Below are 18,562 nucleotides of genomic sequence, written 5' to 3'. Positions count from 1 at the left end.
GTGAAGGCTGCCATGCAAGGTGACAACCTACTCATCAGGAGCAATTATGGGTCCAGTATCTTTCTCAAGGACACTCTGACATGGTCAGTGGGATCGAGGATTGAACCAGCGACCCTTGGGTTGCTGGACGGCCACTCTACCCCTGAGCCATGCCGCCCTCTATGTGTATAGAGGATTCATCAGGCCCACTCGTTTGTTTTTATAATGCATCTGGTTGCTGTGAAGTCCTACATTTCCATGATTATATGGAACCAACAGATGGTGATCAATAACGAACCCCACGTCCATACAAAATGAAGAACAATCGTTTAATATAAACAAAAAATGAATATACAGCAGGTACTGCAGTCATTTAATGAATCTGTTTTTAAGGCTACAACAACCGTCTACTGAATCATTAAACAGATTGTATTGGCCCAATGAAGATTTGGCATCTATTGATGAACACGCCAACTATACTTCTTTAACACATTTTCATTTTGTCTGCATACATTGACTACATATGAACCTATGACAGGGCTCGTACAGCTTTATGAGAGGGTAGCTCAAGCACTTGCAAGATACCTAAACCAAATCTTTTCAGACTCACCGGGTATTTAGCAACATGTCTTAAAGTTGTTCCTAAAAATATGACTGCTTTTCAACTGGTCAAATTTTGATTTCATGACTGATTTCGACCAGGTGACAGACTAATATGGCAACTACACTGTTGAATATTTAAAGGTTACAGGAGTATAGAAAAATCTCCAGATCATGTAGGAAATCAAAGTATTTTGCTCTGAGTATTCCAAGAATACTCCAAACCTTCAAAAAAAAAAAAGAGTTAAAATCAAGCCTTTTGCATTCTCTCGAGCTTTTGTACGAACCCTGTTCACAACATAAAAACAGAATGGAGTGAACGATACGAAAAAATATTACAAAATAACAACACAATCAGTTGGCTCACCTGAATGAAGAAGCATACTTAAAGGCTGAAGGCATCCTCTAACACTCACTTGATTAGAGATGGTTTCAAAAGCAAGAATGGACGTGAACAGAACCGGAAAGTGATGAGTGACATAAAAGAATTGCAGTTTTCAAATTAGTTTTCTGAAGTTCCAGATTATCATCGGTACCTGACCAGCACAAGCACTAGGCATCTAGCACATCTAGTATTTACTTAACTCCATTTCCATTTTCGCACGGAAAGCAAACCAAGAAAATGGAACTCAGCGTACCAAACGTAACGATTGTCATATCTTTCTAGTGTAATTATACTGACTGAGAATTCTCACTGGTAATGAAGGTAGAGGAGTAGTAACACACATATTTCAGATTCTGCCATGTCACACACTGGGTAAGAGTCACAGATACAACCTAAGCTGACCCCCAAAACAAATATATAATACAAGCATTAATGATGACAAAGCACTTTTAAAGACATTACAAATACTCATTACAAAGGCATCGTCATAGATTCTGAGCTGCACTGTGTCCACAGGACTGACTCAAGTACAGTAGGATGATGTGACTAAATATTTCACTACCAGTCACTTTCCCTCGGTACCTACAGTGATCAACAAAAGGTACTTAACTCTTTTAAAAACCTTTTATACTCATAAAAAGAAGATACAAATATTTGCAACTGAAATAGAATATTTACTACCAGTCCTGAATGCGCTGTACTGACCGACCACTGGTATCTATCCAATTAGATACTTCATAGATTATTAGTTTAAGACCATACATAGGACTGCTACACCTGTTGTGATGTAAATGAGCTAAATCTAGAGAGGGTCCGACTGGCTATAGAGACAGAGAAAAATATTTTGTGGTCACAACTTGATTAATTTGTGGCCCCAAGATACCACATACTTGGATTAATTTCATTAAACAATATCTTGTATCTTGCGGCCACAAACTGATCAAATCGTAAAAACAAGTTTTTTTCTCATGACCACAAATCAACTCAAGGATGGGATCAAGTTATAGTTCATGGTCATGATTTAACCAAAGTAGAGAAACAAGCTCTACTGCATGGCCACAAATAAATTCAAGTATGGGAACAAGATACATCTACTCACCACAAACTAATTCAACAGTTGGAACAAGTCATATCTTGTAACCATAAATCAGTGTAAGCGTAAGGAACAAATTACTTGTCATGGTCAATGTAAATCCCCTTGTGGAACAATTTCTACTTCACGGCCACATATTACTCAGACTGCGGGAACAAGCTGTGTTTCATGGCCAAATGGTAATCAATTTGTGGGGAAAAATTATATCCATCATGGCAACAACATACATATATTTTTTATGGTCTCTGTATTGCCACTCTGGGCCTCCGTACTGAAGCCACCGATTTTAGCATTCCAAGATCAAACAGCCGGTGTAGCTTAGTTATTTGAAATAGACTCACATGAAATACTGTCACACCTGTTTGAGGTGACATGTTCCAAAGCTACATGAACCACCAGGTCACCAGACAGTTTCACCTGCTGGAGTCAGAGGTTATAACTGAGTCATAATCAATTTTCCCACTTTTAGCTAAAACGCAATGTGAAATGCAACATGAAACCGACTCTTTGCTACTCATCACTTAAAAGCCAAGAATATAACCTTGTGTCAATTATTCTATAATTAAAATTAAGTGGATGCTCCATTATGGGCGCATATTCTTTTTGTCTGATTTTGGGAGGCCTTTAGTTTAGATGATTGTACATAGCAGATTTGGTAACCCGAAAACAGCTTGACAGTGTCCAACTACATGGAAGTATTGGGCTTCAAGTTTTATAGATTGTAGCTTCCTGGTTTACAGCTAAGAGTTCGTCCCTTGTAAAAACAATAACTTAAACAAATCTGCTAAAAATATAATCTGTATATACCATCTATCTTTAAAAGGATGATCTCACAAACATTCATCATCCCTTTATATTACAGCATGTTCTTCTGAATGAACATTAAATGTGAGAAACAATCAGTGTTGCATGACTAAAACAAGATGGCATAGGTATGGAGGTTTGTACTGGAACAGTCCATTGATTCAGTGCAGTACACTCACTGAAAAATAGTCTTATATTCACTGAGTGCTCTGGGTGCACCGTGAAGCCAAATTCAATGTGATATTGAGCAAATTTTGCATTCACATAATCAATATGGGAGGATTATGGAGGAGGCTCAGGTATGGTGCAGGTCTCCTGAAACTGCACTTGAGTATATCAGGGTCTGTCAAGGTCTGGATCTTGAATACTGTCACAGTCTAGTTTAGTGTGCTGCTCTGATGGGGTGGGGGGCGGAGGCTCCAGACCTATCTCTTGTAGTGGCTAGGCGCATCTGCGAACATGTACTTCAGTCTATACGCTTCAGCCAGGAGTAAGCCCACCTCCTCGTTACCCCAGTGGATCGTAGGAAGGTTCTGCAGTAGCATCAACAGACCCTGAAGAGCAACAAAACATGGATTTTACACAATGACACTCTGAAAGGCAGCCATTATTATAGTGTTCCAGTTTGAGAAATGTCATGTTACTGTTACTACAGTAGATGGGTTCAGGTATGTGGTATAAGATGCAAAGAAAGGCTGTGAGGATTTGAATCTTACAAGAATCTTCAAGCCTGTTGCTGAAAGTAGTAGGACTTTGCGATGAGAGTGGATAAATACAAGTTAACTGATACTTAGTTAAACATTAGTAATGTATTGAATGTTAGTTAAAGCAAAGATGGAGGGAGGAGGGGAAATGGGGAGATTTGAGTGAATTGAGAACAGTGAGTATCCTAGAATGAACCTAGAATAATGTGAAATAAGAGTAAACTCTTTATTTGGTTTTCAGAAAATTAGACAGTAAGATTCATTCTAGTTTCATATACAGGAAGTCCTTTTCAAGGTTAGCTTAGATGAGCAAACCTGCCTTTCTCCTAGGGGACAAAACCAAGTTATCAGTGTGTTTAAAGCTCCCTAGTCACAACATGTGTGTGATGTCACAACAACATTACTTATGAAAGTCCAATTATGACAGATTTTCGCTCCATCCATAAAATCATGTAGAATAAATTAGGACCTTGTTATCACACATCCGTACCACTATCAAAAACTACTAGTTATTTCTTGATTGTGTGCTGAAGAATATTATTATAACTGGGGGACTGCAAAGTCACGCGTACCTGAAAGTCAACCATGGAAAGGATTTCTTTGCGCCACTCAATGAGGAAAGCAGCACAGACATAGAGGTGAAAGTGGGAGAAACCCTCGGCTTCAGCCTGGGGAACAATAACGCAGCCAATTAGAGCAAAGCTTTGACCATCATCCAGACATTACAAGCTGAGAAACCTGCACACACATAAATCTACATAAAAAAACTAATGTATGATATCAATAATGATCCACTTTTTTTTTTAGTAGGGTAGTTTGTGGCTGCTGGACCAAATTCAATGATATATTAACCTGGTAGGTGTCCCACAGTCGGATTGTGCAACGGAGCGGCAGCTCTCTCATCAGCAGATTGTTCATCCACCTAAAAGCAAACTGCAGGTACTCCACCTCATACTTCTTGAAATGATTGTGAATGTCCTCTAGAGACAGAACCACACAGACAGGTAAGGAGTTAAAATGGTGGGTTTCCTCTTTGTAGCTCCTATCTGGAATGTTGAATCAGTGGGTGACAACCTACTTACCATCTATCCTGCTGACAAGCTCCTCTAAGGCTTTCACTTTGTTCTGGATTCCAGGCTGAGCAAAAGTGTAATTATCCTGAAACAATAGTGGTTTGAGAGTGATGTTGAATTCACACCTGAGAAAAGTGTTTTGGTATTCGGTGAGATGTGTGTGCGACTGTGTGTGCGCGAGCGGACCTGTATCCCATCCAGCAGCTTGCTCATGCACCAGAAGCTGTCAGCCTCTATGTTTCTCTGAGTGTCCAGAGGCAAGTCAGCCACCTCGAAGTTCTCCATGTCCTCCGCTGTAAGGAAAAACAACACTGTCGTCTCTTCACAAGCTAAGACATCTCCTCTGCTTTCCATTGTGACTGGCTGGAGCACATGTTTTTGATGTAGACGTAGCATCATTACATAAAGGATACCATCTTCCAGCAAAAATGTCTAAACTGACATGTCACCTGACACTTACTTGCTATTATGTGAACATGTCAGAGCTCCCTGTGAGTGACTTACTAACAAACTCAGACAGGAAGACGACAAAGAATGGTGTAACCAGATCATTGATTCCCTGGACGTAACCACTGGCTGGGTGACGAATAGCCCAGATGAATAGGATGCGTTCAAACACCTGAGGAAAGATGGAAAAGGACACAAAACGTCTTATTTTTCACCTTAAACTCTCAAAAGTCCTCCAATACAAGCGTTCCACTTTCACTTCCACAGATATAATCATTAACATAATCAATGGCTAATTGAGAGCTCTGTATTGATGCTCTGATAGATTAAACTCCATTTTATAAACCTATTCTGTTGATGTGAGTGCACGCAGTATTTTGCATTACGTTTATTCAATGAAGCTGAAAACTGAGTCAAAATCATTAAGTACTGTAACCCAGCACTATGTGCATTAGCTATGTCTTTAGCTTGGAGGCCGGGCGTGGTGGGTAATATATTAGAAATGAATATCAAGCATCATGCACAGCACATACAAAAGAAAAGCATCAGCTGAACAGCTGTTGTGAGTTAAATCCCAAAAAACACAAAAACTGTACAAGTATAAAATTAACATGGTCATATAATTTAAAGTCCACTGAAAGTCACTAATGCTCAATATTAAGAAACATTAATGAGGCTTGAATTTTATCATATCAGGACACACATCTTTGGTGTTTTGAACCCCCCCCCCCCCCAAAAAAAAATATTTTTGAGGAACAAGCTACTCTCAGTTAAGTTCCCTTTTGTTGAACATTGAGGTTCCCTGTAGTGCAGTAATTTGATACAAGTTCCTGCAGATGATGCAGCAAATCACACAGTTGTAAATCACACATGTTGTATATTTTATGTGCTGAGTATGTGTGGAGTATGTGTTGAGATGTTGCACGATTATGAATTCTTCAATGGTGGATTGTGATAAACCTCCTGAGGTTTCACTTTCAATTACTAAATCTGATCCTGCTTGAAAGGTTTTTATATATAGATATAGATATATATCTCCAGAGAGAGAGAGAGAGAGAGAGAGAGAGAGAGAGAGAGAGAGAGAGAGAGAGAGAGAGAGAGAGAGAGAGAGAGAGAGAGAGAGAGAGAGAGAGAGACTATCTATTGCTTCAATATGTCTCTAAATTCCCTACTTCTACCCATATCAGGACAGGACACACTGGCCTAACTGGTATGTTGAGCACAGGTTGACCTCACAGATCTCCACTACTTAAAAGTGGAGCAAAAGAGGTTCCTGGAACCTTGAAGTTGTGTTTAAGGGCAGATGGGTGATGTTACCTCCTAATGTTTAGGTCCTGTCTGTGATAAGTAAAGTCAGTGCTGACGTTTCAAATACAGTGATGAGACATGAACAAAGAAATAAAAATCCCCATCATTCCTTCAACTGAACTGGTAATTCCAATCTTACCTCTTGTACGACAGGCTGCTGGAACAAGGGAATCAGAGGGTTGGTTCTGGGAATGTCGATGTGGATCTACCAAGATGAGATGAAATGAACAAGTTTTATTTATTATAATGGTATTGTGCACTGACTTGAGTAGTCTAAAGCCTTATGTGCAAGTGTAACTTGAGTATTACTTGTCGGTATGTGTCTTTATAGTGCTCGTCTGTTCTAGAGTGGTAATACTGAACAATGAAGCCAAAGTATTCTTCTCGCTTCCGTTTTAGCACCAGCTCTCTACGCTCCTTGTTGGCTGGCAAGTAGCCCTGTCAGAGACCAGGCAGAGAGGACAGCAAGTTTTCACAGAGGCCAGAGAAAATGAACAAGTCAGCCATTTGAGATAAAGACCAGATAAGGTTGCCCTTCAGGATAAAAACCCCAGGCAAGCAGCCCAGACTCTGAGCAGAGCATATAGAAAGCTGCATATGGTGAAACTTACAGAAAGAAGCCTCCATGTGATTGGCCGAACTTCTCTTGGTATGCCCGACCAGCTGTGCTTCCGGAGTTCATCTGAAATAAAACCATGTCAGATATAACAGGTGAACAATAAGCACACTACTACCCCACTTCTTCACTATCCGAGTGTCTGGCTGACCTAAGTCAGTGTTGGGGCTGGCCAGCAGCTGCTTGAATTTGTCCAACCGGCTCTTCTCCCGCACTGTCATGGGCGGTGCCCCTGATGCATTCTGGTCTGAGATGCGAGCCACCAGTGGGATGATGGGGCGAACTGGGAGCGACTGCTGTTTCTGCAGTGTGGAGCGAACTGTGGGAGCCCATCAAGCAAAGTGAGGAAATCAAATAAGATTTCAAGCATAAATCCTGAGGTAAAAGATGAGATTTAGAATGACTGATTTTGACTAGATTACAGGAAAATTATAAAGTAATGATATAAATGAATATGTATTGCTAATACTGTTATATTCAATGGCTTAGCTAGTATCGCTCTGTGCCGTATATTTATACCTTATTTGCCCCTCTAGTGATTTTATTAATGTTACATTACCCCCTCGACACAGAATTCCCTTGTCTCCCTTCTCGGTTTTTCCTGACAATCCTGTCATCTCTGTTTGTTACATAGGCCTATTTTTTCCAGTAACTGGACTCCCATATGTTGATTCACAAAAACCTGTTAACAAAAAAAGACTCCCCATCCAAGAGGAGAATAAATGGGTATAACCTCAGACTAGAGGGCCTGATGTAATCCAACAAGTCCTACGTGAAGTACAAAGCCTCTCCTCTATGAATCCCTCCTCTTATCTCCTCTGTGAATCATACAATAAGCTGCTCACTTGTTATTAATGTCCAGTGACCACATACCTGCGGACGTGCTGAGGAGGGCCTCGCTGTTAGACTTGACAACCTTGCCGTTAACATGCTCGCATTCGATGTCCTCCATCAGCATTTCCCGCACATTTGGACCATCTGTCTTGGGAGTTGCCACTCTGTGTGACGTTCCATCACCGGGCTGATTCGGCTTCTGTGTGGACAAAAGAAAATGATCCGATTGGTGTCTCAGGCTTCGTGTTGAATCATTAATAATTTCTCAGTGATGATAACACTGTAGTTAATAACACTTTGACACATCCTTACATCAAAAGAGGGAGTTTGGTCAAATGAACACAATCACGCCAAATACAAATAATACACAAGTTAAGAGTGACACTGTCAGTTCTTTATACCCAGTCAGTGATCAAACTTATCTAAGATCCCATGGCTACCTGGTTCTGTATGGATGTAGCGTGCTGGCCTGATGGTAGAGATGAAGAAGGGGCCGAAGTCCCCAGGAAATCCTCGTCCTCCTCATCGTCAATGTCCCAAGCATCGTTGGTACTGCGCGCAAACTCGTGGAAGCTAGACGCCTTTTTAGACTTGACATTGTTGAATTTGAGCTTTGTGTCTTTGGGGTATCTGCAGAAAGACAGATGAGAGATCCAACAGACTTAAAAAAAACAAAAAAAAAACAAGAAATTTCCCATTTTTGCATTTGTATACATAGAACACAATGAGATGGGCAGACAGAAAAAAAAACACAAAACAGACCAACACAAATTCTCACGTAACAAAATGTAAATGTATTTATATGTTATGTCCCACTAACGGCATGTCATAATGTTGACTGCGAACCAAAGTGACACAAATAAAAAGCTTCCATGTGCATGACACGGCAGCATGCAGTCCAATTGTGTTGAGCACTCACGTGCGTCGTAGTCGTGGGTCGAGAGGTGGATGCTGTGCCCCATATACTGGTTGTACACTGTGGAGGATGACAAGTGAAACGCTGTCACCTCTGTGCACAAAGACGGATAACTCCTCCCGGTCTTTGCCCGACAGTCAGACCTACTTATCACTTATCGTCCGACCGTAATCGTCTGTGTTGTTTCTCCAAAACGTTCTTTCTGCAGTTAAGCAGAGTTACTACAGTTGATCAATCTATTGTTTGTTTTTTGTGTATATGAACATGATGATTAGGTACGGAAAATCACATCAGTGTTCATTATATATGTATCCGGTGTGGTGGTGACAAGTGTGACACAATCTATTCCGATTTCTAAAGAAGCATTCGCACTCAGTATATGTTTTTGCCTCTTTCAGAAGCCAGAGCTCAAGATTAGTGAGCACTTGAAAGGCAAAAAACATGTTCTGGGTGGATTATTGACTATATTATAGGACTATAGCCCGATTATCACCAGAATAGGAAAAGTGATGGTAAATCTTAATTTTATACAGCGCTTTTCTACCTTAGCAGCACTCAAAGCACCCATTCACACACACACACACACACACACACACACACACTGATGGTGGAGGCTACCATGCAAGGCGCCAACCTACTCATCAGGAGCAATTATGGGTTCAGTATCTTGTTCAAGGACACTTCGACATGGTCACCGGGATTGAGGATTAAACCAGCGACCCTTCAGTTGCTAGACGGCCTCTCTACCCCTGAGCCATGCCGCCCACGATATTGATATTGTCCATCGCGATGAGTTTTGTTTTACTTCTGTGTTTTAGTAATTGAACCACTGTATGTGCATGTGTGTTGTTTCAAACATTCGGCAGATGTAAACAGAGATATCAGAAATGGATCAATTTTGTAAATGTAAACGACTACTCAAAAAAAATCTAATATTGGCAGAAAATTTAATCTGGGGATAAATCCTGACAGACCAGAAAACAAGGGCCATACAGCTGCAAGGGCAGCTGCAACACACACTGTGCCAAGTATAAACACAGCCTCATATCCCGAGTTTCTCTCAGTTCCTCCCTTCAATTGAACACATTGCACCTCCCTCCCACTTGTGCAGCCTCTCTTGTCCTCCCCTTTACAGTAAAGAGCTCAGGGACAGCTTGCATAGCTCCAGTATTCCTCACCACCCTGCCGTGTACATTATGTTCAGCGGATGCAGGAATCTTAATGTTCAGCCTCCTTCTGACTCTGTGATGACCAAAAGCTGACGCAGTCACGCATTCTCCTGTAGGATGGCAGCAACATGCTGTACTGACACTGAGGCCAAAGTGCCCACAGCGCTCCCTTCATGATTCCTGCTTCTTCATGTGCAAGCCAACAGCAGTAGCATGCTCACTGGAGGAGAATACCACAGTGGAGAAGAGGGGGCTGTGACAAACCTTAAAAAAAGTATAATGGCTTCAGTAAGGAGTCATGTTACAACTTAAGCAAAGTTAATCAGCTACTATCTTGTAAACTAATTCCAGATGTAACTCACGAAATATTTCACATCATGTTTATTGTGACCAAAATTATAAGAGTTATCTATGTATATTAGCAGAGTCTGCTTATGGGCCACTTGAAGTCCGTTTTTTTCTTTTTCTTTCTTTTACACCGTCGTGTTGCCACTTTAATGTTTTCGCAAAGTGTGCGATGTGCTGTTGTGGATTTAATAGGTTCACAAAATTTGGTGAAATTATCTGATTGAGTGTATTCCTGTTTTTAAGACATTTTCCTTCATCTTTTAAGAGTATTGCGATAATTTTGATTACAATCCCTGTGATATCAAATTTTCCTACCATTCAAACTTGAATGCAGATTAAATGATATAATATTGCAGGAATTAACTACACAACTGTCATCACTTATACTATCTATACTATCTTGAAGTTAATCTTCCTAGTATAACATGGATGTTTGCTACTAAAACTGGTAAAATACAGCATGTAAAGAGCTGCCTGCAGCAGTGACTGCGGTGATATTTTACATGAGTTATGTAAGCTGACAGCTTCAGTTTAAAATATTGGAAAGTTATTAGCAGGTTAGACAAACCATGAAATGTTCGCTCAAGTTCCACATATCACATGCTGTTGTGTTCTCATCAACAAAATAGACAGGGAAAGCGGCGTGCAGTTTAGGGAACTTTACTGGCTTCTTGAAAGATTCAAACTGATACAGCATTCATTGCAAATCCTATGTACTGAATCACTACGCGCAGTGCACGGCTGATTACTGCTAAGTTACTACAAAGAAAATTATTCCTTTGACATAACACATGCTGACCCGACATGCGTTAAATCAGCATTCCTGCGTAGCTGTTGGCAACTCAGTGTAATTTTTCTCGGTACTTTTAACCAAAATAGGCCCACGTTTGATGAAGTTGCCTTGGAAGGCTGGAATATCCCCAGGATTCCGTCATTACTTCTTCATTCTGCCTTCTGCAATGCTTTGGACTTCCTGCTAGTTTTTGTGAGGAGGCTAATACAGAACAATGATTCAGCATGGCAGGCTGCATCTCTGGTGGACTGGTGCTGTTAACTGTGGTTGCTGCAGGATGGTCTGACAGTATTTAAGGGTCATGGGGAACCAGCGACCCTTTGGTTGCTGGACGGCCACGTTACCTCTGAGCCATGCTGCCCCGCACAGTAATCATGATAATTCAAATTTGAATGATATTAATAAACATTGACAGATCTTACTGTTATGATCCCGATAAAAATGGTAACTTTTACATCACTAAAACAAATTATTACCTGCTTGTTACCTGTTTAGTCACCAGACGGCTGTTTGTGGATGCCTGAGACTTTTCATTAGTTTCCTGTCTACACATCTGGATCAAAGACCAATTCTAAATTTTTCAGTATCATTATTTATCTAAAAAGCTGTCTGTCAGTGTGGCACATTTTCTTCATGATAATTAATTGAAAGTAGCAGTGCCTTTTGCGTGAGCATCAAGAAGCAACAACAAATATTACCACTACTATGTGCCTGTCAAACTGTGTTTTCACACACCTGAGACTAAAGATGACAACCTCCTTGGTCTCATTTACATAAATAAACTAAGTAAGCTTGGTTGCTTAGAACTGGGCCTGCTGATGATCTGGCAGTGTCAAAGTGGCATGTTTACCAGCCTAAGACTGGTTTTATCAGGAGCAGCTCCAGAGTAGGCAGCAAGACGAGCTGCTGGCTCTCCCGTTCAAACATATGCTTGTGTTTGGTTTTCCACCCTTTCCACCCACTTTGGTTTGAGAGAGATCAGAGAGTGTGTGTGTGTGTGTGTGTGTGTGTGTGTGTGTGTGTGTGTGTGTGTGTGTGTGTGTCTGACTGACAAAGACAACAACGCCCTTTCCTCAGGGATCCTCTCTTCTCAGATTTCCCAAACACACTGGCGACTTCTTTATGCACAGACTCTCTGCCATGCAGTTGCATATGGGGCCATGGCAGGACACAACTGGGAGCACTGGAAGTCCTTGAAAGATACTTCTTATCTATGAAACCTGATGATTTAACACTTTCTATTACGCAAGTTGTGTAATCAGAGGAAAATAAAAGTAAAGGCAGAGTAAGGGTAAAGAGTGGGGCTGCACAATTAATCAAAATCACTTAATACTAATGGCCTACTGCAACCTTCAAATTACTGAAACATGTCATATTTTTTATATATATATATGCTAATAAGGTATAAGAACACCATTTCCAATATTGTGCTGTGACGAAACATTCGGTTTACACATCATATGTCACAGACATAAGAACTAATTTTTGTTTACAGATCCCCACAACAATCCCACCATTATATTTTGGTAGTTTTTATTTTATTTTACTTTATTCTTTTCAAACGTGCAACACTAATCGAGACAAGACTAGTCAACGCAATTGTTTACTTTATCCTATACTGAATATTTCTGCCATATTTCATACTATTTAGCCCGTGCCTTTTTACCAAGATGTCATCATACTCACATATTTACATAGTTTGTTGAACTGGTTGCATAAAGTTAAGCTTGTGACTTATCTTTATGCTACCCTTTTCAGCAAATGGAACTTCTGCCACATATAACTTATGATATCTTTTTCATATCATAGATGTTTATCTATTCATAACCATCACATGGTCTCTGCTTAATAATACTCAAACCATGTGGGGCAGTTAATATTTCAGGGTTAGTATCTTTTTCATACTCTTTAGGAAAATGATGGAGATGGAGCACAAGCTTTGTGGTTTGTTACAACAACATGTATTTAAGTCAAATCAAGGAAACCTAAACTGATTTTTCCTCAGTTGATCTTAACTGAACCACATATACTGTAATATACAGGTATTTGAGAAGCAAAATTTTCATGACCACCCCCCCCCCAAAAAAAATTCTTGTCTTATTTATTGTTCTAAAAGTTTTCCAGGCCTGGAAATTGCTAGTTTCCAAGAACTTTTTCAAGTTTGCATGACTGTAGGAATGATGAATCTGAATTGTTTTCTGGGTAATCTGAGTAACCCCTGTTTTAATCAAAAACTGATGAAGAAAGCTCGTAATAATTTCCTACAGTACAAGGAGGAGGTACCTAAGCCTCTTCCCTTTGGAGGGCCGAGTCAAACTAAATGTTGGCTGCAGGCAAAAGAAAACACATATTGTATTATTCAAAATTTTTTTGCCCCCGGACCATTATCTCTTCTTTTTTGTTTTTTAATTGACATAATGCACAAAGTGTCACTCTGCTGTCGCATCAAATAACGAATAAATAAGGGACCTTACACAATTAAAGTAGTTTTTACCGCACAAAAATTAAAGAAATTTAAAGAGCGATTACATTCTCTTTAATAACAAGCAAGTCATTTCTTTTTACTTTCTAATATGAACCATCTGGTGGGCCCCAGGCCAAGCTTTGGCCAACTGCGTATTGGACAATGCAAAACTTAAACATAGGTTTCTGATTTACACTACAAATGGCCACTTTTTTTTTTAAGGGTAAACTTTGGGTTATCAAGAAAAGTGCCACAATTACAGATGTTTCTCGGTGCATTCGTAGCGACAGACAGCTACGCAGAGGTGATGACCTAAGAGATTTGAGATGACTCATGTGATGCGAGTCGGCGTCCCCTCTCTAGCATGTACTACGAGAGCTGACACCTCCACCTACAGCGCTAGAAACCGCCCAGAACAAAGAGACGCGGGTCTGACTCTGCCAGCTGGAGGCTATTATGAAGACAAACACCGAAACAAGGCGGTGTGTAGCCTGGAAAAGTCCTCAAGTTAACGAATATAAATTCACAGCGACAACAGGTCCAATAGTGTTAACGACTAACAGCAAAACTTTGAAAATCAAGTGCTAACGTTATGCTAGTAATTGTGCTTGTGAGGAGTTGTTACAAGCTAGTGGGCTGTTACTGTGGCACGGTGATGGTCGCGAGCTCAGTGACAGTTACGAAACATCCGCCTGAAACTGAAGGAACCCGCGAGTAAAACAGAGATACAAACACCCACCTTCCGGGAACCTTAGCGTTTCTCCTCCAAAAATTGATCCTGTTCTCGGTGGCCATACTCGGATAAGGCAACCACCTCTCAGGCCGATACCGAGACCGGCTCAGTACACCAGCAAACCATGGAGAATCCCTCTCCGAGTCTCAGTGGTGACAGCTCAGTCCCCTCGGTCTCGACCGCTCGAGTTGAAACGACCGGGAGATAATACTATTTTCCTTTCAGATGCGCTGATGTGTGAAACAGAATACTGGAAGCCGCCATCTTGGAGCACACGGAGCAAAAGTGTGTGATTGGCGGGAAGGCCGAACAGGTGCAGAGAAAGTAGCCAATCGGAGAAGCTGGTGGTGGAGCGACGGCTCGGGATGCTTGCTGAGATATGGGGAGGGTGTGTGTGTGTGTGTGTGTGTGTGTGTGTGTGTGTGTGTGTGTGTGTGTGTGTGTGTGTGTGTGTGTGTGTGTGTGTATGTATACGGAGTGGGGGGCGTTACCGTGTTGATGCTTGGAGGAAGTATCGGAGGCAGAGTTGACAGCAGGATCCCACTACGATGTTTATCTCTCACCTGTCAAGTTTGTCAAGCTTGGCTTCATCAAGCAGGTGGGTAGCCTGACAATTTATGAATGAGCAGTAAATCGAGTGATAACAATGACTCAAGAATTGTCAATAAAATATTGCAAAAACAAGGAAAATGCTCAATATGATGTTATCAAATACAAATTAAATACCCAAAGATTCGCCAGTTTACTATAAAGCAAAAACAGTCAAAAATTGTAAAAATTGAAATGGTAATATTGTATTGATTATTGATCCATCCTTACAGTGGGGGCCTCATAGCTCTGTGCAGCAGTAGCATCTCATTTATCATTTTTTTGGCCAGGCTTTGGTCTTGTGCTCATTTATCCTTTTTTTTTTTGCCAGGCTTTGGTCTTGCGCTTTCAGCTGCTGATGTGACACCTGACCTGTGACCTCTTGACTCCATCATAGGGCACACCATCCATCCATCCATCCATCTATTTTCCTCCACTTATTCCCATTGAGGGTCGCGGGGGGGGGGGGGGGGGCTGGAGCCTATCCCAGCAGCTATGGGCGAGAGGTGGGGTTCACCCTGTACGGGTCTCCAGTCCATCACAGGACCAACACATAGAGACAGACAACCATTCACACTCACAGTCACACCTACAGTCAATTTAGAGTATCAATCAGCCTCGTCCCCTCTTGATGTCTTTGGACTGTGGGAGGAAGCTGGAGTACCAGAGAGAACCCACACAGGAACAGGGAGAACATGGAGACTCCACACAGAAAGATCCCGTTCTCGCGTCCAGAACCTTCTTGCTGTGAGGCGACAGTGCTAACCACTGCACCACAGTGCCGCCATTTAAATAAAAATCATATATATATATATATGTGTGTGTGTGTGTGTGTGTGTGTATAGTACACACCACATTATTGCTGGAGTAGTCAGCAAGTGGGGGTCATGATTTACTTTTGTTATTATTATTATTAGTTGTGTGCTAGTAGTAGTAGTAGGAGAAGATGTGTTAGTAATACTCTTATAAGAAGTAGTTGTAATCGATGTTTTTTTGTCCATTTTTTTAAAATGGCAAAATATTTGCAAATAACACATATTTTTTTGCATTTTCAGTACATTTTTTGTTTTGCCTGATTATTATGTAATACTACATTATTTAATATCACACTTTTGCATTTCACTCCAATTCTCATTTTGACTGATACATTTCCAGCTCTAAAATTTGTGAACAACACGACACAGGCTCACACAGAAAGATCCCGTGACCGAGCCGTGACTTGAACCTGGAACTTTCTTGCTGTGAGGCGACAGTGCTAACCACTGCACCACCGTGCATAGGGCACACATGAAACAGATAACAGCTTGTCTTGGAAAAAATTGTCCAGAAGAACACAATGCTTATCAGTTTTAGAAAAGGACAAAAAGGAAAAAAATCAACACTTGAGCTGAAATAAACTCATTATTTATTGCAAGCTATACAAAACTTAAACAAATCAAACCTCTTCTTGTGCATGTGACTCGTTTTATTTGCTCACTTATTCTTCAACAACATGCTATTCAATACTTTATTTTGAACTCAGATGCTGCATGTGAAGACTTTGTCCACAAGGGGGCAAGCATCCTCTGCTCGTGTTCCAGAGAAACTGAAACCAGTTCAACCACCACTTATTTACTGTAAATGTTGGGAAAGTGAGTTTCCCATCAGTGCAGCTTATTTCAAATCAACAACCAATTGCTGACAGCAAACATTCAGGCATTGTTTCCATGAAGATGGTGTTGTCACTGAAATAAAACCAAAATGTTTGTTGTTTGTTGTTGAACTATTTCATTAGTTTCAATGAAAGTGAATGTGATTGTGTATTTGAACCAAAGACCAAATGCTTGGAAATGCTTGTGTCCTATTTAAATGCAGTCAAATAGAGGGACAGGACTTAGTTTCATATTACATGTCTATCTGCATTTGAATCCCAGATGCACTCCTGTGTGTTTGTTTAGGGAAATCACTGCAGTATTCCCCCCCACCCCCCACCTGTCCTCATCGCCTCCGGCATCCAACGAACTTCAACTGACAGAAATCCAGGTGAGAGTTTCTATTTGGGTGACTGTCATCTGTTGTTTATCAGTAGTATTTTCAACTTGCTGGGAACACACGTGTATTGTGGACCTCTTGGAGAATAGCTCCGTTCACACATTTTTGAGGATTATGCGGTTGAAATATTTTTTTCAGAGATAGAGAAAGAGGAGCGAGAGAGAGAGAGAGAGAGAGAGAGAGAGAGAGAGAGAGAGACTTCATTGCCTCAAGCAAATCTTGTGACTTCTTGCCTCTGTTTTAGAGTGACCAATTCTTTGGTGTGAAAGGAGGAGGCTGAGAGGAGATACACCAATAGAGTCACAAGGCAGTACAATGGAGAGCTGTGTGTGGGACCATTGGAGTTGCTTGGGGGCACAACTGTTTGATAAACAACACTTTCTTTTTACTTTAATTTTCCTGCTCTCAACAAAGTCTGTTAATGAGTTTATTTCTGATAGGAGATATCGTGATTCTTTACTCAAACCCTGATGCTATTTATGTCCTTGTAAAATACAGTCAAGACTTGCAGTGGGTTTTTCCAAAATAAATGCACAAGTAGTTTTTCTTATGACACATAGAGTGAGGAGTTGAAGCCCCCCAGCTATATTTTGGTTTGTGTGACCCCCCCCCCTTTTTTGCTCTCCCTCTCACCCCTGAAAGGACAGCATTGTGACTCTTCTTCCTGAATGCTTAAGTGGCGACAAAACCACGCAGACAGGATTTTTTTTTTTTTTTAAGAAAGAGGAACTTTTCCTTCTGTGGTCCTGTCACCGTGCTGACTGTGCAGTCATTCTGAAACTTTAGAGAGTGCAATGAGGACTTGATGCTGAAAAGATCTGAAGAAAAGTTTATTTTTTGAAGTCAGACAAACTTTGAAGCTGGACTTTAAGTGAAAGTTTTTGTCCAATAAGGTAAGTTGTGTTTTCTTTCACGTCATGGGCTTTGGATATTCGTCTATTTTTTTGCGACAAATTGAAGAAAAGAAAAGAAAATCTTTTCCCCCTGATGAAGACTGTGAAATGTTTTGTAATTTGTCCAGAAAATACCAACACTATGGTGTTTTAGAACACAAACCCTATGGTTTTCCTTTCGTTTTTTTTTTCTTCAGGCACATGGTGATGTACAGCCGAATTCTTCTTCTCAAGGTCAAGGGGTCATCGATAGTTGTGCTAAGAGAATTTGAGTGTGACCAGGCCATGAAGGATCGGGAATTCTCTGAGAAAGGTAGGAAGGCCATGCTGCTGCCTGTGAGGAAATGTCTTTAAGAGGTTGCAAGCTTCTTTAATTATAAGTTACATGTGGTGATAAAAGTTCATTCACCTCACCTCCTGACCTTCTGGCCCTCACAAAACTCTGTATGATTATAATTGAATCACAAAGAACACATAAGTTTGTATAACTGACTCTGCATGTGTCAGTGGGCTCATTGGCATGGCAGCAAGACTGCATATTTTTAACCGTGCTAACGGTGATCCATCACAACTATTATATACAAAATGGTACTTATACATCTAAAGGCAGAGTGAACCCTCTATTATCGAGGAATGCATTTTAACAGCGATGTCAAAAGAATATCATTTGACATTTCAAATACAGTCTGTGCGGGACACTTTGTAATTAAATGCTAGTATTTAAAAGCTAGTGATACTGCATCAATTTGTCTCCGTCCCAGTGTCCTTGACCTTTGACCTGGGT

At 40.7% G+C, this 18,562-nt stretch overlaps 2 protein-coding genes across 5 annotated transcripts in view; one reads left to right on the top strand and one right to left on the bottom strand.

Moving 5' to 3' along the window:
* Window positions 1–294: 294 nt before the first annotated feature.
* On the bottom strand, window positions 295–14,561 carry tbc1d22b (TBC1 domain family, member 22B). 2 transcript variants are annotated; one of them, XM_086213967.1, is made up of 14 exons: window positions 14,273–14,561; window positions 8,763–8,819; window positions 8,284–8,473; window positions 7,883–8,042; window positions 7,161–7,328; window positions 7,005–7,075; window positions 6,703–6,831; window positions 6,533–6,598; window positions 5,143–5,257; window positions 4,825–4,931; window positions 4,648–4,723; window positions 4,418–4,545; window positions 4,138–4,233; window positions 295–3,415 (listed from the first exon to the last, which is right to left on the bottom strand). In XM_086213967.1, exons 1-14 carry the CDS (start codon window positions 14,326–14,328, stop codon window positions 3,287–3,289), a joined length of 1,548 nt encoding a protein of 515 aa, XP_086070093.1. In that variant the 5' UTR covers window positions 14,329–14,561; the 3' UTR covers window positions 295–3,286. The 2 variants fall into 2 exon arrangements, with proteins under 2 accessions (XP_086070093.1, XP_086070094.1); XM_086213968.1 differs by lacking the exon at window positions 8,763–8,819.
* A 2,254-nt stretch (window positions 14,562–16,815) lies between these two features.
* The window catches only part of LOC147256061 (myelin transcription factor 1-like), a 114,495-nt gene continuing 112,748 nt past the window's right edge, over window positions 16,816–18,562 (top strand). For 2 of the 3 annotated variants that reach the window (XM_086213965.1, XM_086213964.1), the window contains exons 1-2: window positions 16,816–16,876; window positions 17,976–18,091. In XM_086213965.1, coding sequence (XP_086070091.1) covers window positions 17,980–18,091 — 112 coding nt within the window. In that variant the 5' untranslated portion in view covers window positions 16,816–16,876; window positions 17,976–17,979. The remainder of the gene's footprint in view (window positions 16,877–17,975; window positions 18,092–18,562) is intronic. The other variant, XM_086213963.1, reaches the window with a different exon arrangement.

Source organism: Aulostomus chinensis, chromosome 9 (assembly GCF_037954235.1).
Source record: "Aulostomus chinensis isolate RoL2024-O1b breed Wild chromosome 9, RoL_Achi_v1.0, whole genome shotgun sequence".
NCBI classification, from domain to species: Eukaryota; Metazoa; Chordata; class Actinopteri; order Syngnathiformes; family Aulostomidae; genus Aulostomus; species Aulostomus chinensis.
Note: the sequence above shows the minus strand (reverse complement) of the source record. Positions and strands in the feature narration are given on the sequence as shown.